The 23,596-nt window shown below is 53.7% G+C and overlaps 1 protein-coding gene across 1 annotated transcript in view; it reads left to right on the forward strand.

Annotated features, from left to right (window-relative positions):
* The first annotated feature begins 703 nt into the window (after positions 1-703).
* VAV1 (vav guanine nucleotide exchange factor 1) overlaps positions 704-23,596 on the forward strand; it is a 53,458-nt gene continuing 30,565 nt past the window's right edge. The window contains exons 1-2 of the mRNA XM_026658167.1: positions 704-953; positions 18,638-18,754. Of these exons, the coding sequence (XP_026513952.1) occupies positions 750-953; positions 18,638-18,754 (321 nt within the window). The 5' untranslated portion in view covers positions 704-749. The remainder of the gene's footprint in view (positions 954-18,637; positions 18,755-23,596) is intronic.

Raw genomic sequence — 23,596 nt, forward strand, 5'->3', positions numbered from 1 at the left:
CTGTGTCTCTGCTGCTTGTCACCCCCTCAGCTGTGCTCGATGGGAACCGATTTGCCTTACGAGGGGGAAACACGCCGCAGAGAATGGCCACCCGCCCTCCTTATGACAGAAACAGGGAGTCGCTTCTATTAAGTCTGGTGGTGACTTCCTAGCTGATCTTTGGCATATCACTCCCTTGCTCTGTGCCTCGGTTTCCCCCCCTGTGAAACAGGTATCATACTGACCTGCCTGCCACATGGTGCACGTGTGTGAAAGAGACAGCAAGAGCATACTGCCCAGTCCTATAGAGAAGATAAGGTGTCTACTACTGCCCCAAGCAGAGGAGGTTTTCCTTTAGCTCAGGGGACCAAAGTCTTTGGGAGCAGAGCAGAGCGACCAGGGGTCTAGTCCCGGCTCCCCAAGCTATGTGCGCACAGGAACTAACTGTCTTTTTTTCCCAGTAGGTGCTTTTAAAAGGGGCCTGTCTCCTCTGCCAGCACTTATCCTGCTCACCACAGCAGCTCTCTCTGATGCCCCTGGAGGGAAGGGGCACCCTGCCCTTGCAGCTCCTCCCTGGGGTGCGGGAGGGAGAAGCTCCCAGGCCTGCTCCACCCCAGCCCCCACATGGGCTCCCTTGCTCTGTGGTTTGGTGTTGTCAGTTGCAAAAGAGGAAGCTGTCGCTCTCAGGCATCGGTTTCCCAGACACGAGGAGGAGGCGGAGGCAGCAGAAGCAGTCAGCAGCCAGCCAGCGAGGACGCTCAGTTGGGGAGATGGAGCTGTGGAAGCAATGCGCCAACTGGCTGATCCAGTGCCGGGTGCTGCCCCCCAACCACCGGGTGACCTGGCCCGGCGCCCAGGTGTGCGAACTGGCTCAGGCCCTGCGCGACGGCGTCCTGCTCTGCCAGCTTCTCAACAACCTAATGCCCCACGCCGTCAACCTGCGGGAGATCAACCTGCGGCCCCAGATGTCCCAGGTGGGTGAGCGGGAGAACTGGGGGAGGAATGGGGCCGGGCACCCTCCAGCCTCCCAGCAGCTAAGGTGTTAATCTGGGAGCTGAGCTGGAGACTTATGGGATCCAGCTGGCAGTGAAGCGGTTAATGTCCACGGGGCGGGGGAGTTTATGGCATCAAGCTGGTAACTAAGGGGTAAACAGCAAAGGGGGAGGCAAGGCTTATGGGGGCTCACTGGCAGCTAAGGGGTTAATAGCCACCAAAAAAAGGGGAGGGATTGAGACCCAGTTGGCAATTAAAGGGTTAACATGGAGTCCAGCGGATAGCTAAGGGGTTAACGCTGTGTGTGTGTTTGAGAGAGAGATGGAGGGGGGGTTATGGGACCCAGTTGTCAAGCAAGGGATTAACAGTAGTGTGTGTGTCTGGGGGTGGGGAGTTGCTGGGACAGCCGGCAGCCAAATGGTTAACAGCAGGGTGGTGGGTGGTTATGGGCCCCAGTTGACAGCTAAGAGGTTAACACGGAACTGGGGAGTCTTACATGCGTCCTCACCTGGCAGCTAAGGGGTTAACAGGAAGGTGGGTGGTGGGGGAGGAGGGTGCTTGCAGGCATTTCTGTCTTTGGGGGTGGGGAGGAAATGGGATCCAGTGGGGGGAAGCAGGCACCAGCAATGAACCCTTCAGCATCTAAGGGGTTAACAGCGGGGATGGCTCGGGCGGGGCTGAGAGGGCCCTGGGGTGAACCAGGCCCTGATGCCCTGGCACACGGGAGTGCAGCCCCTGGAGCAGGGCCAGGGCACCGGGGCAGCTCCCCTGGGGTTGGGGTGCAGGCAGGAGGGTGAACGATGGTGGGGTGGGGGCTGATGAGCCCTGTTGAGCAGGAGGGTGGAGACTCCGAGTCCCAGCCGCAAAGCCCCCGGTGGGGAGACCCGAGCAGGCCCCGGCTCTGTAGAGGACCGACCGTCACAGGAGGGGACAGAGAGAGGGATGCTAAGCCGTGGAGCTGTGCCTGGAATTGGGGGGTGCCAGGCTCGGTGGGCCCCGAGCTGGGGCAGTGGGTAGGCCCTTAGTTTTGGGGCTTGGTGTGAGACTCAAAGTGGGCAGAATTGGAGCTTTTCACAACACGCCAATGGCAGCAAGGAAAGGAACCCAGGAGTCCGGACTCCCAGCCTTCCCGGTCCAGTCCACTAGACCTCACTGCTTTCCTAGCACTGGGAATGGGACCCAGGAGTCCTGACTCCCAGCCCCCGCCCCATTACCCCTAGACCCTGCTCCCCTCCTAGAGCTGGAGACAGGACCCAGGAGTCCTGACGCTCAGACTTGTGCTTTAATAAGACCATTTCTCAAAGTAAATTTGAGCTTTAGAGCTGCATTAACCACCGGATGGGTGAGTGTGTGCAGCGTGCATTTGGGGGAGGGGAATTTATGACAGGCCTGGGGAGCCCCGACTCCTGGATCCTCTTCCCAGCTCTGGGGGGGGCGTGGGGTCAAGTGGGTTAGAGCAGGGGAGAATGAGAGTCAGGACTCCTGGGTTCCATCCATGGCTCTGGGAAGGGAGAAGGGTCTAGTAGTTAGATCAGGGGAAGCTGGAAGTCAAGATTCCTGGGTTCCTTTCCCAGCGCTCTCATGGTCCTGCTATTAGAGAGACAAGGTGGGCGAGGTCAGATTGGACCAACTTTGGCAACAACCCCACATACAACAATTGCCCTGCTACGAAAGATGCCGGTGCGAATGGACCTTCAAGCTACGTCTAAACTTAAGTTTTCCCGGCACACCTATACCAGCCATGCCCTCCTAGTGTGGACTCTAAGACCTGGTTTATACTGGAATAGCTGCACCGGCAAACCCTCCTAGTATAGACACAGCTTATGGCAAAGCGTGCTTCCATCAGTATCGCTTATATCGTACAACAAAATAAACGATATCGGCACAGGCACTTCTAGGCCGCTATAACTGCAACATTTTTAATGTAGACCTCTCCTAAGAGAGCTTTTGCTGGTCTAGCTGATGTTGGTTCTCCGGCCCTCTTCTCCTGGTATAGTCGCATCCCTACAAACTAGAGCTTAGCTAGGCCGCTAAAAACCCACACCCCTAACCGATGCAGCTAGGTTGGTGTTACTTTTAAGTAACCAGGCCCAAGTGTGTGAGATCCGGAAAGTGTGGCCAGGAGGTGAATTCAGCCTCCATGAAATCTGATCTAGGCTCAAGGGAGGGTCAGAAGGGATGGAAAAGCCTGAATCGGGTGTATTGAGATGAGGCAAAAGTCGGGCTTGGTTTCCACCCCTGACACATGCTCTGGGGCTGGGGGGGGGGCACTGATCGGTGCTGGCGGTGGCCTGGGTTGAGGATGGCAGGGCAGAATGGGCCAGCGTTTCTCTCACTGGTAAGACAGTGACTGTCTCTGGAAATGAGTCCTCGGGTGTCTCAGTCATTCCCATGTGATTGCGCGGGGAGACAAAAGCAGCAAATCGCTCTCAGTCTCTTATTCCTCGGAGACTCGAGGAAACAGAGCGGCTAGGGCAGGCTCTGACTTACCCCGGTGTAAATCCAGCAGGTCAAGGCATTTACTCCAGATTTACACCAGATCAAAAGGAAACAGGGTGGTGGTGGGGGGGAGGGGTTGTGTTAGATGAGCCCTTGTGTATGATAACTGAGCTCTTCCTGTGGGCGCCATATCTAGGGTGACAATTATCTTGGAATCCTGCTTGGCAAGAAAGGCCCTGTGTCGTGCGTGGGAATAGGGGAGTCTCCCTTTAAATGGTCTGTGCGTCCTCGAGTGGCGCTCACTGTTCTGTGTGTGAGACGCTGCCAGAAACCAGTCAGAGCAGGAGCGTGTGCGTGGCCAACCCTGGCATGACTGTGTGTTGCTGAGTCCCAATCGCAGTGTTTACTAACTGGGTTCTACGTGGCGCTGGGACTCAGGACTCCTGGGTTCTATCCCCAGCTCTGGGAGGAAGTCTGGGGAAGTGATCAGGCAAGCGGGACTGGGAATCAGGACTCCTGGGTTCTGGGGGGGAAGCAGGGTCTAGGGGTTGGAGCAGGCTGGCTGGGCATTTTCCTGCGTTCTCTCTATTCCCAGTCGGGGAGGGAAGTGCGGGTGAGTGGCGCGAGGGGTGGGGTGGCTGGGACGTCTATGTTCCATTTCAGACTCTCCCACTGCTTCCCGTCTGTGAAGCTGCTTCCCCTCCTGGCCCTCCGTTTCCCCATTTGCACAATTGGCAGATGGCGATGTGGAACTGCTTTGGAAAGGCGCTATGTGGCGGTGCCATCCCCCAGGTTTCAGGGCTGACTACCGACCGGGGTCAGCAAGAACCACCTGTTCCCTGGTTCCAGTGGACAGGATACCAGATTGGGAGTCAGGATGCCTGGGTTTCACCGACACGCTTGGGTGACCGTTCTCTCTCTGTGCCTCGGTTTCCTCCCTCTGGGGATGAGGATAAAACTCTTTGAGATTTGCGGATAGGGAGTGCTGTGCGGTCACATCATTAGATGCAGCCTGTGGGCTTCCCTTGCCTCTGAAGCATATCGGAGCAGGAATTTTCCCCTGGGTCAAATTGGCAGGGACGTTGGCGGTTTTATGCCTGTCTGGTGGATCACCTGGGCATGTCTCACCTGCTCTGCCATCACAGGGGCCTCAGTTTCTCCTGGTCTCTCCGTGTGGTACAAAACAATTTAGTCTCTTGAGGGCTGAAACGCTTTGGTCTAACTAGAGTCACTGGGCTCAGTATATGGGTGGGATATAGAGGCCTATACTCCACAGGAGAACAGACTAGGTGATCTAATGGTCCCATCTAGCCTTAAACTCTGTGAGACTGGGTTCAAGGGAGTGCTGGTCGATAGGAGTTTGGCCGTCCATATATTCCCTGCCTGTCGCCCAATAGGACTTGGGTCCTGAATAATAATCATCCCTAGCTCTCCCTTTTCATCAGTAGATCTCAAAGGGGGGTAAGCACCAGTATCCCTATTTTACAGGTGGGGAAACTGAGGCACAGAGCTGCCCGAGGTCACCCAGCCACAGATCTGAGACTAGAACGCAGGTCTGTTGAGTCCCAGTCTAGTGCTCCGCGCACTAGGCTCTACTGCCCCCAGGAACTGGCCTTGACAAGATGTAAACTTGGCCCGGTGTTTAAAAACAACATCCCCATTGATTGGGGAACATGCTATAAACAGCTCCTGTGGCGTTTAGATAGTCAAATCCCGGGTGAGGTTGCCATGTTACGGGACAGTTCCTAGGGTGACCACAGACTGAACAATGGAACCAGGATGTCCCAGGCTCTCCCAAGGAGGGGAGCTTTAAGGAAGGTGGTAAGCGAATTATTTTGGTTGACACACAGGTCATTGAACTGGACACCCCAGAGCTCCATGTGACAGTGGCTTGAACTGAAGAGCCAGGCTTCCCTAGCTGCCTCTCAAAATCCCCCTCCCCCTGCGGTTTTAATGCTCCCTCACTTCCCGTCCTTGACTGTTGTGCACTGTGGCTCTGCCACTGTTAAGCAGCTGCTGCATCCCACTCCAGAGGTGGCTGCATTTCAGTGGTGGGTGGGTGAGCCCTGTGTTCTGGGGCTGTAACAAGCTCGTGTTCTCTGTGGATAAGGGCTGCAGGGAGATCAGTGCTGGGTTATACTGTGATTTCTGTAAGCTAAGCATGACCCGGCCTTGTTGGTCCTTGGATGGTGAACCCCCGAGTGCTGTTGCTGGCAGGTTGCCACCTGACTTTAGGACTGACCCCAATGCACCGTCACTGGGGTGCTTTCCTTTTGGAGACCACCCAGAGCGCCCCTGGTGGTCGGAACGACCGAGGACTCAGCTGTGATGACTACAAAGAGGATCTCTATGGAGGCTGCTGGACACAGCCCAACCCTGTGGTTCTTTCTTGGCCCCATCCTGGACTCACAGAGCCGGCTGGCTCTGCTGTGTGCTCCCACCTGTTCTGAGGCTCTCACCACTTCTATATTTCGGAGGCGCCTGTCACTGTGGGATTTTGGTCACTAAAGAGCCCAGGGCGATTTGCTCAAGGGTGTGAACTCTGGTGCTCTACCCGATTTCTAATCTCAGTTATTCCCTTCTGCCTCCCTAAATTACCCCCCTTGCTGTTTTAATTCTCCTTCACTTTCTGTCCGAAGCAGTGTTGCGCGTTGCGGCTGTGCAGCTGTTAAGCAGCTGTTGCATCCCACCCCAGAGGTGGCTGCATTTCCGTATTGGGTGAGCGATCCCTTGTGCGGTGTTACTGCGTGCCATTGATCAGCTGCCACATCCCACCTCAGAGGCAGCTGCATTGCAGTGCTGGGTGAGCAATCAATGTGTACCATTGCTATTCAGCTATTAAGCAGCTGCTGCATCCCACCCCAGAAGTGGCTGCTTTTCAACACTGGCCGAGCGATCCCTTGCACAGTGTTGCTGTGTCCCATTGGACAGTTGCTGTGTCCCACCCCAGAGGTAGCTGCATTTCAGTGCCGGGTGAGCGATGCCTGCTCAGCATCCCCACATGCTGTTGATCAGCTGCCATGTCCTACCCTAGAGGTGGCTGCATTTTAGTGGTGGCAAAGCGCTCCTTGTTGAGGTCTCACGGGATGGATGATGCGCTGTGTAAATTAGAGGTGGACCTGAACTTCAATGCAGTCCATGAACCGATATTCAGAGGGCGTTTGGATCCAACCCTAGGCTTGCTAGCTGCTCCATTGTGAGTGAACGCAGACTTGGTTGAGAGTCTCTGGCCCTTTGGTTGCAGGGGAAGACGGGTGAGGGGGCGGCCAATCAGAGCTTTCCCAGGAGACATGAAACATACCAGCCTCCCTGCACGTGTGTGTGACTCGGGCAGATGCAGAGAGAGCAAAGCTGTTTGTTTCGCTGAAACCCTTCATTCTGCTGGGCTTGCACTCAAGTTCCTTCCTCAGTTCCGCTTGCGGGAGCTGCTCGCTCTCGCTGCTTCTCCCCAGAGCTGCTCCCAAGTTGCCTTGGTGCAATTTTCAAAAGCGCCTACATGACTTAGGTGCCTAAAGTCCCATTTTCAGAAGTAAATTGGGGCCCCAGGATACTAAGTGTCATTGAAAGTCAATGGGACTTTGGCACCTAAATAGAGCTGGGTGAAAAATATCGGCTGGGGCCTGTGCAGCGCCTGGCACAATGGAGGCCCTGATCTCGGCCGGGGTCTGTGCAGCGCCTGGCACAATGGAGGCCCTGATCTCGGTCGGGGTCTGTGCAGCGCCTGGCACAACGGGGGACCCCAATCTAGGTTGGGGCCTCTGGCTGCTACCGTAATACACATAATATCCAGAATTGTAATAATTACTGGTGGTCACATTGTGAAAGGAGATTAAACTTCAGGGTTTGAGACGATCTCTGAGACCAGGAGGAGACCTAATGTGGGGGGTAGATTATTCCCCATTTGCTACTGCAGGGTAAAGCTGGTCTGTGCAGGAAACAGAGCCTCCTTGTCCCAGCCGGTGGAACTACCTGCCACAAGAACTAGGGACCATTGCCAAACCTCCCCACCTTCCTCTGAACCATCCGGCACTGACCACTGTCAGGGAAAAGATCCTGGGCTGCAAGGACCGCGGGTCCGATCCTATCCAGCAATCCCTATGTTCCTAGGAATCTAGTCTGGCATCTCGTCCCCTGCTGCACTGAATCAGAGCAGCGGTCTAGCTAGCCTGGTGTGCTACCCACTGCCATATTATTATTATGTATTATGGTATTGTCTAGCAGCCCCACTCATGGATCGAGACCCCATGGTGCTAGGTGCTGTACAAACACAGAACAAAAAGATGGTCCCTGCCCCAATCAGATCTGACCCATGGCCCATCTACTCCGGCATCCTGTCTCGTGGTGCGGTGGGTCACGGCGCGGGGATCATTGCGCCATGACACGGGGTCCAGGGAATAGTTTAAGTCCTTCCTGGAGGGATGCAACTGACGAGCAGTGATGGGGAACCGCCCCTCGGCCACTGGACTCCTCTCTGGTGGAGTCCCACAGAAATCCATTCTCCTGCTGGTCCTATTCAACATCTACATGCAGACAACATGGACTTAAGTACCAGCAATACGCAGACGTTGCACAGCTCTGCCTACCCATCACCCTGCCCACCCCCGTGCGGCCCGGGGACGGGACGAGGTCAGCGCCTGGCTGAAGAACAGCTGAAGAGAAGCTGACCCCGAGCAAGACAGAGGTGACGCTGGAGGACAGAGGGAAGCCCGCTGAACAGGGCCGGCTCCAGGCGCCAGCGAAGGAAGCAGGTGCTTGGGGCGGCCGATAGAAAGGGGCGGCGCTCCGTCCGCTATTGGGGCGGCACGTCTGGGTCTTCGGCGGCAGCTCGATCGTTTTTTGTTTTTTTTCTTTCTTCGCCGCTTGGGGTGGCAAAAAAGCCGGAGCCGGCCCTGCCGCTGAGGAGTGTGCAGCTGGCTGGCGAGGGGACTCCATTCCGCTGGACGAAGACCTGGCCTCAGTGACTCAGGCCTTCGTCACTGAGCGACAGCCATGTGATAGACCTGGCATGGAGCCTTGAGTGCGTGGGAAACTCCAGTTCATACAGTACTCTGCAGCACGCCTCCTCAGCAAGGCGGGCTCCCGTGAGCACATCGCCCCACCCGCTGCTCTCAGCGCCAGCTCCCATTGAATAGAGAGGCAAGTTCACGGGCTCGGTCTTTCTCTTCAAGCTTCTAAAGCTCTGGGACGGGGCCTGTGGTCAACATTTCTGCTGCTCAGGCCCCAAGGAACCGTCCACGGTCAGGGTAAAGCTGGTCTGTGCAGGAGACAGAGCCTCCTTGTCCCAGCCGGTGGAACTACCTGCCACAAGAACTAGGGACCATTCCCAAACCTCCCCTTCCAAGCACCAGACACACTTCTCTGATCGGCCTTCTTCAGTACAAACACAGTGCGGTGCAGGCATATACAACAGACCCCAGATAGGGCTTCACTGCAGAGATAGCCTGGCTGATCGGCCCCTGGCTCAGCCTAGCCTGGGCGGGAGCAGCCCAGCCCAACCCCAGTTACTGGTCCACTCCTCGCTGCTGCGCTTGGCCGCGTGCTGCTCGACAGGGCCGTAGCAACAAAGAACGTGGCCCCCTCCGAACGGTGGCCCCGTCCGAACATATGTCCGGGCGGGGCCCCTTACAATGCAGAAACTGGAATGCGGTATTTATTTTGCCACTTTTAGGGGCCCCCTTCCTTGCGGGGCCCCCTCCGGTCGGAGGGTACGGAGGGCGTTCGCTATGCCTCTGCTGCTCGAACATGCCCGGGGATCTCGGCGCGGCACTAAGCTCTGATCCTTGTGGGAGAACTTGTCTGCCCTTGCGGGCACATGGGGGGAAGGGTGGGAAGGCGTTGGAGGACTAGAGTGGTTTTAACCTGCATCCACACTGCAAAGTGCAAGCGGCACCCGGCTCTGGCCCGCCGGGCCAGCTGGGCGGGGTTTGTGTGTGGATGAAACCGGAAGAGGGGCTGGGGGTCCAGGCTGCAAAGGCTAACTTTGCAGTGAAGACCTGCCCTTCACCTGGGAACTCGCCTTGCGCTTTGATTCCCTTTGGGGAGCGTGCTCAGAGCCCTGCGGGGGCGTGGAGACCTCAGAGCTCTGGGGTTTCTGAAAGGGCAGCTACACTCAGAGCAGGTGGTTTCCAGCTAGCACAAGGCCCCCGAGCCACAGAGGAGCCTGTCTCCAGAGCAGCCGCAGAGAGAGGAGATGGGTCTCTGCAGCCCAGACTCAGCCTGGCTCAGGTCAGACTTCGCGAGGAGAGCGGGACTCTGCACCGAGCACCTGAATCGCTAATAGCGAGGGAGGCAGCGTCATGGCGCTGGTGGGACTTACCCCAAGGTTAAACCTGGCCCTGCTGCAACTCCGTTAGCATCCTGCATCGGGGCTGCTCAGAGCCCACTGGCCGTCCCCCGGGGGCTTGATTCTTGGTGATGCTAAGAGCCTTTTAGGCTGCTTCGGGAATGTACAGCCCCGCCCGAGCATCCCCTTCACCCATGTGGGGGACTCCCCACCCGGTGGATCTGGTGGAAGGGGCAGGCTCTGCTCCCACAGGGGGTGGAGCAGTGGCATGGCTAGAGTGCCCCGCGCTGCAGCTGTTCTTTGCTTCCCAGGGGCCATTGAGGTAGAGCAGCCTCGAGGCTGCTCTAACTTGGATCAGAAGCTGGGCAGGGCCCAGACGATGGGGAGCACAAAGGTAGTTTAAAGGCGCCCCCACCATTTCTACCCAAGGCAGGGGAATGGGGTAACTAAGAATCAAGTGCGAGGGGTGGGGTCTAAGCTGGTGTCACTGACACCAATGATATAATGGACACCGACGAGCCGCTGGCTCAGACGCTGTCTGGATTCACTTGCTGCTAAGTGTGCACTCCAGGCAGCGCAGCACCGACTGGGTAGGTCTGATATGGGACATCCCCAGCCCAGGCGGTGCAGATGCAGTCAGAGGAAAACGCCAGCCCTGTTGCGCTCATTGGTTGCTCTCTGCGGTAGCCAATTTCCCCAGCACGGGGTCGGGGGAGGAGGAAGCCGTTCTGATGGCTCTGCAGAGCTTCCTGTTTCCGGACCAGCCCTCCCCAGCCGTAAAGAGATGTGGCTGGCGCAAGGGAGCATGGCCTCTCAGTGGATCTTGCACCACCCAACCGGGCATTGCCAGTCCCGGTGCAGCCTCACCAGCCCCCATGTGGCCTCGCTCTGTTGCCAGCCCCCAGGCGACATCGCCAGTCCCCATGCAGCGTCGTCGGCCCGGCTGTGACGTTACCACGTCCCACGCAACGTCGCCGGCCCCACGTCTTCCAAAAAATACAGTGCAGCCCCATCAAAAAAAAAAAATCACGAGATTGGCTTTAAAATCCCGAGTTTTTAAATAATAAAAAAGGTAGGGGTTCTCTTTATGTGCCTTTTAGTGTTTGTGCCCTTTGGGTTTCACAGTTTCAAGCTTCAGATTGTGAGGTCCTTGGGGGCAGGGACTGTGTTTTCGCTCTGTGTATGTACAGCGCCCAGCGCAATGGGCTCCTGCATGATAGCTAAGTAAGGTACTTCGCTGGCCCCCATCACTGTCGGATCTGAGCACCTCCCAGTCTTTAATGTATTTATCCCAACATCCCATGAGACAGGGCAGTGCTATTATCCTTAGGATACAGATGGGGAAACTGAGGCACGGAGAGATTGTGTGACCTGCCCACGGTCACCCACGGAGTCTGGAGCGGAGCTAGGAATTGACCCTGTGTCTCCCAAATCGTACGTTAACGCCTTTGCCCCTGGATGAGCCTTCCTGTCTGGGATACACGGCTGGTGTTTACTGAATTAAGGTTTGCTCCTTCTCCCCTTGAACTATCCCGCGGCCGTGAACTTTCCCGGGCTACAGTCCCTCTCGGCGCCTCTGTCCACTAGCGCTCTGTTGAGTTCGGTGGAGTCAAACCAGAGATGAGTTTTGACCCACTGGATTCTTGCTTATGCTAAGATCCTTCTGATTGCACTGGCCCCTGAGAATCCTCCCAGTGCCAGGAGCCTCCAGCCCCTGGTGTCGGGAGTGGATTGGACCGTGTGCTGCGCTGTGGCTAGTCCTACACTCCGGGGCCCACAGGGGTCGGATTGGGAGCATGGCTGGGGTACACTGAACTGTGTGTATTCTGTACCCCTCCCTCCCCCCCCGAGCCCAAGGGGGTGGATGAGGGGTACAGCTGGCGTGCACTGCTCTGTGGCTATTCCCTGCTGCTCTTGGGCCCGTAGGGGGCAGAGCATGAGTTAGAGCAGCCCTGAGGTTGCTCTCACTGATGCCAGGAGCCCCAGTGTCCAGGGAATGCAAGAGAGCGCATAAAGCCACTTAACCACCCCCACCCTGGGCATTCCCCAAGCAGCAGAGCTGGTTCCCGTTACCCCAGGGCTGGCAGTGGCATCTTGTTGCTCCCTTGAGTTGGGCCTGGTTACCCTGAGTTCAGGTCCGGATTCTTTGGCTTGTTCTAGCACCAGGGCCCCAGGCGTTCCCCCAGAGCTGGGCGCATTCCAATCCGGGGTTCTGGGTCTGACGTGCCCCCCTCCCCCAGTCTCTCTTTCTCTTTTGAACTCGGGGTCCTTGAAATTTAGCAAGGAGCCGAAAGCGAAACCAGGGAGTTGGGGGCATATTTGCGGCCGATGAGCTCAGCTTGCGGCTGGCTCTGTGGGCTTAGCTGGCCCAGGGACTCCGGGCTGTGAATGAACTCGCTGACGGGGCCTGTGAAGCTTCCAGTTACTGTAAATGGGGGGGAAGGAGGAAGTTTAGAGGAGAGGAGGCAGGCAGGGGAAGGGGGAGGAGAAGGGGTGAGGAAAAGGAAGTAGGGGGAGGGGAGGGTATACTGGGGGAGGTGCAGGGGAAAGGAAGAGGAAGAAGCGGGGGAGGGAATTCAGGGGTGGAGGAGAGAACACAAGTGATTTTAAAGAGCAGAAGTGGCTCAGCTCCTGTGGACCCCCCCGCCCCCCCCCCCGTCGCTGGGGTGGGGGGCCTGCAGCCAGGCATCCCTGTGAGAGACGGGGTGGAGCTAGGCCTTGCTTCTTGGCCCGAGTGCCCCCATCCCCTCAAACTGGAGACCCCCGCAAATGTGAGCGCCCGCAAACCTCCTGGGTGTTTAAAATCAGAATTCCCCAATAGGCCAGACCAAACACACGCCCCTTCTACGATCCAGAGCCCGTGGGCACATCTTCACCAAAGATATCGCAGGTCTTTCCCTGGCTCCGGCCCTCAGCCTAGGTCAGGCCCCAGAGGGCTAGGACATGGTTCCCTGCAAAAGTTTCCTCCCCCAAATCAGGTTGAAATCTTGAAAAACTTCACGAACCAATAATCCAGGTCTCCCCCCCCCCAGTTCAGGTCAATGGAAATATTTCGGTTTCAATCATTTTGAAATGTTTCATTTTATTTGATCCCTTATTTGATTGAAAAGCAATTTTTTTTCAACTCTAATTCGCGTACATTTTTGAAGAAGAAACCAGAATTTTCCTTGAGAAATTTTTCATGTCGACACGGAACCTTTTGACAACTTCAGAACTTTTTTCAACATTTTTTTTTTAAAGTCGAAAACCTCTTTCGCCTGTTTTTCTTAGCAGAGATCATTGTCAAAACCAACCCTTTCCCGTGAAAAGTTTCGGTTTTGACTAAGATGTATTTTGTCAGCGAAAAAACGTTCTCCTGAAAAGTTCCCGACCGGCTCTTGTCTCAAGCGATGTTAATATGATGGCCAACATTTTGACTGATACACTGGGGATAGACCTGGAAACCTCCAGAGTGTAAAAAATAAGTTGCTGTAGCCTGAGATAGCTCGTGCTGTAATAGACTCAGATCCTCTGTGGATCAGGGACAGACTAGGATCTGTAATAACACACTGACAAGTGCTACGATTTTGGAAGCTAAGCATGACCAAATCTGGTTGGTCCTTGGGATGAGAGACTAGTGGGGGTACATGAAAGTATTTCCTCCCTGTAGCCTCTTCAGCACCAACACACAACTAGGGCTTCAGTGCTTGTCCCTTTCCTCATCTAAACAACACCAAAACATAAACTTCAACCTAAGCTTTCTCTTGAGCTTGACTGTTTCTTTTTATAAAACCTCCTCAGTTCCTAACCTTAATTCTCTCTGGGATGCACATGCCTTTTCATACTCCCAGGTTGGAATTAATAGGACCCATCTGGTCTGGCAGCAAGCGTGAGTCAGTAGAAATAGTGCTGCATTTCTGAGCATGAGCGGTGAGGGTGGTGCAAAGATGATGAAATAGTTCCACCTCTCTGTGCAGGGACATGGCGTTGGGGTGACTCAGCAAAAGTAGCTCTACCTCTTGGCATTGGGGTGAATTGGCAGAGAGATTTCTCAGCATGGTCCTGGCATCGGGCTGTGTCAGCAGAAGTAGCCCCGCATCTCTGCGAAGGGTCTTGGTACTTGACAGCAGGACATTCAAACCCTTCAATACTCCTGAGCTGGTAATAAAAGGACCCACCTGCTCTGGCTGCCAGGGTGAATCAGGAGAAATAGCTCTACCTCTCCACACAGGGTTCCAAACCTTGATGTCCCTGGGCTGTCCAGCTTTCCTTGTGTGCTTTGAAACATAATGCTTATTTTTTTTCCCTTTAACAATGCCATACACACACACACATACACACACACACACACACACATGATTTGTTATGCAAACCTTAAACCTGGACCATTTGCCTAGAACAGCAAAAAGGCTATGTTATGAATCTGTACTGCCAGGATCTTTTCTGGAGGCTTTTGTGTCTTTGGGGTAAAGGCCATTCAAGAAGCGGCCAGAGCAGTGGAGCTGATGTGATGAACCACTGCAGCTGCATAGCTGCAAAGACAGTCCACCAGTCAGGGCCGGCTCCAGGCACCAGCTTCTCAAGCAGGTGCTTGGGGCGGCCGTTCCGGACAGGGGCGGCAGTTCCAGGTATTCGGCGGCAATTCGGCGGACGGTCCCTCACTCCGCCTGGGAGTGAAGGACCTCCCGCCGAATTGCCGCCGCAGATCGCGATCGCGTCTTTTTTTAGATGGCGATCGCGGCTTTTTTTTGGTTTTGGCTGCTTGGGGCGGCCAAAACCCTGGAGCCGGCCCTGCCACCAGTAGATCTTCTCTCCTGATCTGCTGACCCTGACAGCTTCCTGTCTGGGCTGCAGGGAGGATGGATAGAGTCCCTATCAAAATTCCCAGCCTGGTCTCCTGACAGCCGTGTTGAGGCTTTAAAAAGCCTGTTGCATCGTGGCTGAAATGTAAGATCTGTCCAAGTATGTGTCATAGGTCCCATTCTGCAACAGCCAGCGCGGGACCCTCCGCCTCAGTGGGGATGAACAGCAGAAGCAGGTATTTGGAGGAGTCGTTGGCCGTGGTGGTCTGGAATCTTTACATCTAGGTCTCCAATTCACTGGCAGAGGGCAAGGGAATGAAATTCATCACCATAGATTTTCAGATGAGGAGGGACCATTCGATCGTCTAGTCTGCTCTCCTGCATAACACCAGGCCATCCACTGGTGACCTGTGTTGAGCTCCTAGTCAAACTGGAGCCGGATGTCCAAAGATCTGGGCTCCCACTTAGGCACCAGAATAGGTGGCCAGGTTTTCAGCAGAGCTCAGCTCAAATCTCCGCTGAATCTCGGAGGATGAGCTCCCGGACCATGTGTTGTGCCTTCTGCTCTTTACACAAAACAGACTATGAAGGAACCGTGTGGGCATAACCAAATAACCTATTGTGTTCACTGCATATATACAAACACGTAAGGCCCAGCTCCGGCCACGCCGCTTGCTCTGGCTGGTTTCTGGTGGCTTCTAAAACACGGAACATAATGTGCACCATCAGAGGGCTCTCTCAGTATTTAAAGGGATATCACCCTATTCCTGTACCCCACAGGAAAGTGGGCTTCTTCTGGCAAACTTTTGAAGGGGACAGCAATGCAAGGAGACCCGGAAGGTTGAGGATGACTCCCAAGATTATAAGATGGGAAAGCAGGTTCATGAAGCTATTATGAATATTACAGTAACATCTAGAGACGCTGACCAAGATCAGGGCTTCACTGTGGGGGTGTTGTGCACACAGGAGGCAACACCTGCCCCAAAGGGTTTATAGGCTAAAGGTGGGAGGGGAAACTGAGGCACGGCAAGGAGAAGCGATTAGAGCTGGGAATGGAACGCATGTTTACTAATCCCTAGCTTGGTGCCCTATCCACTAGCCCAGGCTGCCACTCCAGGTAAGATGGAGCCAGCTTGCTGACGTAGCCGGCGTGGGAGAGAAGGTTGGCAGGAAGGGGACAATTGTGGTTAAAGTGTGAAACGGCCTAACCGCCATGGGAGAGGGCGTGGCCTGGAGAGGGAGACAGGATGCCCAGGGCAGGGCTGGTGCGACACATGTCGTTTAGGGGTTGAGGACACCAGGATAGTGGGGCAGATGATCAAGGAGGTTGCAGTGCCAAAGACTGAGGTCAAGGTGGAGGGTCCCCTGAGGGATTTGAGGTCGGCAAAGTGTCCCTTTGCCACTGTCCATTCTTCAAGTGATGGTGCCCTGTTCTGCGTGGTGGTATCCACGTAGGAAGGTTCAGCGTAGAACTGGGTAGGAATTTTCAGTTAAGCTTTTTTTTTGTCAGAAAAGGCCAGTCGTAACTTTCCATGGGAAAGGATCAATACTGACAAATTTCTCAGTTGGAAAAAATGTTGGGGGGGAAAAACGGTTTTGAAATTCTCAAAATGCTTCGAAATGGAAAATTCCGTTTTTTTCCAGCTCAAAATGACTTTTGGTTTCAAAATTTAAGATGATTAGAGTTTAAAAAAATTTAATGGAAATGAAACATTTTGAAATCATCACAAAGAACTCTTTCGATTACCCTGAATGGATTTTTCAGGAATTTTTGGATGAGACTTTTTTGTCAAAATGCCAATCCCTCGAAAGTTTTTGTGGGAAAGGGTTGGCTTTGACGAGTTCCTTGGCTCAACAAAATGTTTGAAAAATGTTTATGTTCTCCAGACGCTTCATTTTGACATTTTCTAGATGATTTTGGTTTCCTGGCTCAAAACACCTTTTTTGTTTTGAAATTTACAAGATAGGGGAAGTTGAAATGAAACATTTTGATCAGCCCGAAGAGAGAAAAAACTTGGAAATTCATTCCTTAACATTGCCAAGATTTTTGACTTTTCACCCAATTCGGGACACGCAAATTGTTTGGAATCTCAATTTTTTTTCACAAGACGGGAAAACCTGTATCCAGCCCAGCTTCGGTTCAGCCTTCAGGCCTTCCAAGAGCAGATCCCCTGGGAGAGTGGGTAGCTTCGACCAGCTACAATGAAGGTCTGAAGCTTAGCTGTTTCAGCAGCACCACGTGGGTTTTGCATTCAGAGCACACGCAGGCCAGGAGTCTAAGCCATCTCTTCTGGGAGCAACTAGAAGAGACAAATCTTAGGCCAGTTTTGAATGTCTCACGGGTTGCATCTAACCACTGAGACCTCACAGTGCTTTGGAGACACATCTCAGTCTATTTCAGTGGTGGTGAATAAAACAGGGCTCAGACTTGGGCCTTATCTATGGTGGGATTTTAAGCCACCGGTGTAGCTACACTGGCGCAGCACAGAGGGGCCTTAAAGTGCATGGAAACAGCTCCCCTGAGAATCTCCCCACAGAGGGGATCAGTGTGGAACTTGTAAGAGTCCTACAGCTACCGTGTTCCCAGCCTCATGGCCAGAACATACTTAACTACAGCTATTTTCAGCTTCCTAGTGGAGCAGAGGATGAGTTAGAGCACCCTTGAGGCTGCTCTAAATGACCCCAGTGGCCAGGCAGGGCCTCAGAATGCAGGGATTGGGAAGGGGTTGATAGCCCCCCTAGCCTTTTCGCTGCCCCCAGGCAGTCCCCGAGGCACAGCTTCTGAAAGGTATTTTGGCACCCAATTCCTATTGATTTCAGTGGACGTTAGGAGCTCAAATACCTCTGATGGTCTGGGCCCAAGTCTCTGGGAATGAGGATGTTTCTTCTAGAAGATCTGCTCTAGGAATTACTCTGGGGAAGTTTTATGGCCTGTTTTATACAGGACGCCAGATGAATTCATTAGGAAAAACTTTTTCACTAGGAGGGTGGTGAAGCACTGGAATGGGTTACCTAGAGAGGTGGTGGAATCTCCTTCCTTAGAGGTTTTTAAGGTCAGGCTTGACAAAGCCCTGGCTGGGATGATTTAGTTGGGGATTAGGTCCTGCTTTGAGTAAAGGGTTGGACTAGATGACCTCCCGAGGTCCCTTCCAACCCTGATATTCTATGATTCTATGATTCTATGAATTCCTCCATCGAACTAGTGCCGTCGACATTAGGAGTTAGGTCAGCTTAACTATGCCATTCAGGGGGGTGGATTTTTAACACTCCTGCGCTACGGTAGCTGGGTCGACCTAAGCTTTTAGTGTAGACCAGGCCATAGGCTTAGAGTTAGTGAAAATAAAGCCTCATATTTATTACTCTAAGAACAAATCTAATCCAACATGGAGCTGGAAGCATTAAAGAAACAGGTTTATGCACAGAAACGGCTCATCTCACCCTATCTGTGTCACTCTGTCTTAAGCTGCTTCTTCATTTGCAAATATTGTGCCATGACCTGGCTGTGTCCGATGTCATCTCCCAGCACCAACCTTTGCTGCTTGGGTGGCTGGAATGGCTTTTGGGGTCCCGCACCTTCTCTGAGGCATCCCACCCCTCCGGAGCCCACCACCCTCTATCTATGTGGGAAGTTGCTGGGACTCAGGAAGCCAAGCTGAACTCTCTTCAGCCTTGTAGGTTTCCTTCCTCAGAGCTCCACTGACCCTTCTTAAGCCAGGCAAGTGTCCAAGCAAGTCTAGCCAGACCTTCTGTCTGACCCTCCAACTTCCTGTCTCCTGGGACTGCCCTGTCACCATTCCCAGATCCCCCTCTCTTGAGATCTGCTGTCCCCTTGACAAACCCCGCGCAGAGGCTGCCAAGACAGGGACCGAGCCAAGGGATCAAGCGGATGAGCTGGCCCAGAGCAGGCTATTGTCCTGGGGATTGAATGGTGGGATACAATGCTGCTTTACTGGTGGCCACCAGTCCCAGCACAGAGGAGGCACTGGTGAGGAAAAGGCCTGCCACCCCTAATTTATTATCATGCATATGTAACGCAGCCGCCCCTGGGCCCCCTGTCAGGGATCAGGGCCCTATGGGGCTACCACAGACACGCGGCCATAAAAGGGAAGTCCTTGTCCCAATGAGCTCGCAGATTAAGCATCAACTCCTGTTTCCTTTTCAGTTCCTGTGTCTCAAGAACATCCGCACCTTCCTCTCCACCTGCTGCGATAAGTTCGGCCTGCGCAAGAACGAACTCTTTGAAGTCTTCGATCTCTTCGACGTGCGGGATTTCGGGAAGGTCAGCCTTTGATTGGTCGGATTATTGATTGGTTTCTATTTGGTGCCCGTCATTGTGGCATCTGGGCAACTCACGGTCTTTAATGCATTTTTCCTCACAACCCCATTGCATGGCAGGGAAGTGCTAATATCCTCATGTTAAGGTGGGGGAAACGGAGGCACAGGGCGGCTAAATGACTTGCCCACGGTTCCCCCAGGGAGTCGGTGGCAGAGCAGGAAATGGATCCCCAATCTTGTTCTCGACTCTGAGATGGTGTGTGGGGAAATCGAGGCTCAAAGAGGGGAAGTGTCTTGACGAAGGGCCGCACAGAGCATCAGCCGTAAAGTCAAGAATCCTTGCACCTAGTGTCCCTCTCTAACCACTGAACCACACTCACTCTCAGAGCTGGTGATGAACCCACAAGACCTGGCTCCCAGTGCCGCCCCCCCCATAACCACTAGACACCACTCCCTTCCCAGAGCTGGCAATAGAACCCAGGAGTCCTGACTCCCAGCCTCCCTGCTCTAACCACTAGACCCCACTGCCCTCCCCTCCCAGAGCTGGAGAAAGAACTCAAGAGCCCTGGCTCCCTGCTCCGAACACTAGCCCCCACCCCTCTCCCAGAGCTGTGGATAGAACCCAGGAGTCCTGACTCCCATCCACTCCACGCCTTGCTCTAACGTACCCCCACTGCTGTTTAGACAGTGTACAGTATAACCATTGCCCATATCCGAATACAGGGGCACTTTGTGTGTTTAGTGTGCCATAGTGAGACCCAGTGCCCCATTCTTGCCTCTCCCCCATCCACCCACACCAGAGAAATGGAACCTGGTTTTGGTTTTTTCAGTTTCTTTTTACACCTGAGGTTTCTCAAATAGTTTCAGAAAGAGTCAAACTCCTCCCAAACCCAGCTCCCCTGCCCCCTAACCCCAGCCTCAATGAGTCACCGCTAGCACTTAGCAGGTGCCGTAATGAGTGGTTAAATAGCGCGGCTTGAGAAGCCATGAACCGATTTGGTGAAAAATATCAAGAGGGATCGAAACAGACCCATTTGCACAAAAATATTTGTGATTTTTTTGGGGGTGACTTTTTGTCTGTGAAAATGTTGGTGGAAACTTTGGTGACCAATTGTGCGACAGTGCTGAAAATTGTCATGAAAATATTAGTGAAGGTTTTCTTGAAAACTTTAGTGGGTTTTGTGTATGAAAACATTAGTGAACTTTTGGGTGGCGATACTGGTGGAAAATTGTGTGGCGATATTACTGAAAATATTCAGGACACTTTTAGTGATTTTTTTGGGGGGGAGGGGGAGATTTGGGAAAATGCACAAAGATTTTGGGGAAAATATTAATGAAAATCTTCAAGAAATACTAGTGAGTTAGGGGGACAATATTTGCAAAAAAACAAAAAAAGTGAAAATATTGATGAATTTGGGGGTAAAAATTTTTACCAAAACTGTTATTGATGTTTTTTTTTCAAAATCATTGTCCAACTTTTTATTGAATTTTTCCCCTTTTCTGAAATAAATACGTATTAAAATGATAAACAAAAGATCTGGACCCCCCCCCCAAATGGAGTATTATTATTGTTTTTAAATCTCGTGATGTGTAAGCCAATCTGGTGACTGTTTTGGAACCTGGCTCCCGATTTTTGAATGCTTGGGGCTGGCCATACTGAATTTATCATTGAAGCCAAGGCCATTGCAAGGCTGGGACATTCAAGGAGTCTTCAAGGAGAGCCGCTTGCCTCCCAGAGCAGTATGATCTAGTGGCTAGAGCAGTGGACTAACCCTCACGAGATGTGGGTTCTATTCCTGACTCTGCTATTGTGACACCTTGAAGACCCTACAATTGCTCCGTGCCTCAGTTTCCCCAACTAAAAAATGGAGTTAATGGCTCACAGTTGTAAAGTGCTTTGAGTACGTATTTGTTGGACAATAAATCTGCTCCCTTTAGGGTAGGGGTTCTCACAACAATTGTTTGGTGGCATCAGAGTGTGGCCACCAACTCTCACTGGTGGCTGCACTGACACGTTTCCCCTAAAATACTTAATTAACTTTAGGAAAAACAATTCAATATGCACAGAGTCACATCCAGATCACGGTCATTTATATTTGTAGGGGTTTTTGGCAGACTCAATAACAAAACTAATGCTGCCTCCCGCTTTGGCCCCTCATCCAGGGCTTAATGGGTCCTGGGGCTTGCTGTGAAAAGTGATCTTTGTATATTTGTTAATATCACAGCACACTTAGTTAGCCACCTGGGAGGCTATGGAAAGTGGTAAGTGATATTAACAAACATACAACTATCACTTTTCACAGATAGCTAGTAAGTCTGCTGTGAAAAGTGATACTTGCATGTTTGTTAATATCACTTTTCTGGAACAGAGCTGTGGGTCGGCGCCTAGGGCAAGGGATCAGCGCCAGGGGCTGGGGCCACATGGCCGGAGCTGTGGGTTGGCATCTGCTGCCGTGCAGCTGGGGAAGGGGATCAGTGCCAGGGGCTAGGGCCGCGTGGCGGGAGCCCGGGGCCAGCGCCCACCACCGCACCGCCGGAAGTGGGAGCCAGAGGTCGACTGAAGCTCTGGAGCCGGGGGTCAGCACCTGCTGCCCTGTGCCCAGAGCCCCGCAGTTGGAGGCCAGTGCTGTGCGGTTGGGGCTGGGGGTCAGTGCCTGTGGCTAGCGCCTGCCACTGTGCGGCTGGAGTCTGGGACTGGAACCAGGGGCCAGCGCCTGCTGCCACCCAGCTGAAACCAGGGGCCGGAGGCTGAAGCCCTGCAACTGGAGGCCAGGGCCGTGTGGCCAGAGCCGGGGGGCTCAGTACCCCCTGCCCCGCGGTCAGAGCCCGGGGCCGCATTGATCCTGGAGTCCCACCGCTGGAGCCTGACGCCCAACCCCCTCCCCCCAACGTGGATAAGAACTCACCTTGCTCCTGCAGTGTTGTGCCCCACCTCTCTCCAGAGGCCATGCAGGGCAGCGCATCCAGAAGCAACAAAGGGGGGGAGCGTGATGCTTTGCCCCCCGCCCTCCGCACCGCCCAGGAGAGTGTCATGGCTGCACATAAAGCCGCTGGTGGCCACATGTGGCCATGGTGGCCGCATTTGAGAAACGTTGCTTTAAGGAGTGTCCACCTTTCCCCAAGAAGAGCTGACTTGCTAGCCCTCCTGACCCCACTGGGTATGTCTACACTGCACATGAAGGCCAGATCTGTGGGACCCAGGCTCATGGACTCAGTGTTTCCCAGCTTGACTGTCCACACTGCATTGTAAGCCAGTTGCTGGACCCGGCTCGCACTGCACGACGCAGGCTTTCCGACTCGGATCTGTGGCTTGAGCTGCGTCCACATTGTAAAATGACAGGGCTTGGACCCAAGTCACTGCAGGACTTGGGTTCTGACCCAGCCCCCTAAAAGGGGGCTAGGTGCGGAGTGCTTGCTGACCCGAATCAGACTGATCTGTGTGGAGACGAAAGCGGGGCTTGGGCTCAAACCTGAATCAGAGCCCAGGCTTGGGGTACGTCCACACTGCGATTAGAAAACCCAGGGAAGCAAGGCTCAGAGCCTGGCCCAGCTGACTCGGCCTGCGGGGCTAGAAACAGCAGTGTAGACGCTCAAGCTGGACCCTGGGCTCTGAGACCCACCCCCAACCCGAGCTCAAACATCTACACTGCAATTTGACAGCCCTGCAATCCCGAGTCAGCTGACCCGGGCCAGCCACGGCCGTGCCATGGGTCTTTGACTGCAGTGTAGACATACCAGAATGTACAGTGTAGACAACATACAGATGCAGAAGAAAAATACCGTCTATTAAAGGGCTCTTTAATCAAATGAAGAAAGGATCAGCAAGAACCAGTGGCTGGAAGGGAAAAGCCAGACTCATCCAAATTAGAAACAAGGCACCAATTTTAAACAGTGTGTGTGGGGTAATCATTGACAGAAACTCCCCAGGGAAGTGGTGGATTCTCCATCTCTTGAGGTTTTCAGATACAGCCTTTCTGGAAGATGTTTTAGACAAACGCAAGTGGTTGGGCTCAAGATGGGGGTGACGGGGTGAAATTCTCCAGCCTGAGCTCTACGGGAGCTTCGATTTGAAGCTCGAATGGTCTCGTCTAGCCCCAAAATCTGTGGATCTGCGAAGGCCGCGTTCTCACTGCACGCAAGACGCGCCTGCTGTGTCTCTGCGGCTCTGGCGCTGCAGCCCGTGTGTGGTTTTTCTTTTAGATCTCGCATCCTGTCGAGGTTGGGCCGCTCGCTCAGTTTCTGTTCTGCTGGGGCGTGGAAGAGGAGCTGGGGCCGGCAGCTTTCTCTGGCTTTCACAGAGCTGAATGGTTGGGTGCGTGTGTCACGTACTGGCCGTGGACTGTGACGCCGCTGCACGTCATGGGGGACGGGGGCTTCACCGTGACGGGGGTGGAGGCTCAAAGTTAGACCCCTGGTGCTTCAGATCTGAGACTCGGGGATGGGATGGTGCAGTGGTTAGAGCACTTACTGCCCAGCTGGGTGGAAGGCCCTGCTTTGCTACAGGCTTCCAGCGTGGCCTTGGGCAGATCTCCCTGTGCATCTGCTCTCCTAGCTATCAGATGGGGATCAAAGCACTGCCTTATCTCCCAGGATTGTGTGAGGATAAATACAGATTAAAGAGAGTCAGGTGCGCTCAGATATTGTGATATTTGGGGCCATAAAAGTCTGATAGTATGAGGCAGTGTGGTCTAGTGGTTAGACCACTCAACTGGGAGACGTGTGTTCTAGTGCTAGCTTTGCCGGTGACTGTGGGCAAATCATGTTGCCTCCCCGTGACTCAGTTTTCCCCTCTGTAAAATGAGGATAACAAACCTAGCTTCCTTTGCAAACTGCTTTGAGATGAAAA

The sequence above is a fragment of the Terrapene carolina genome, unplaced genomic scaffold (assembly GCF_002925995.2).
Source record: "Terrapene carolina triunguis isolate 2854851 unplaced genomic scaffold, T_m_triunguis-2.0 Scaffold404, whole genome shotgun sequence".
NCBI classification, from domain to species: domain Eukaryota; kingdom Metazoa; phylum Chordata; order Testudines; family Emydidae; genus Terrapene; species Terrapene triunguis.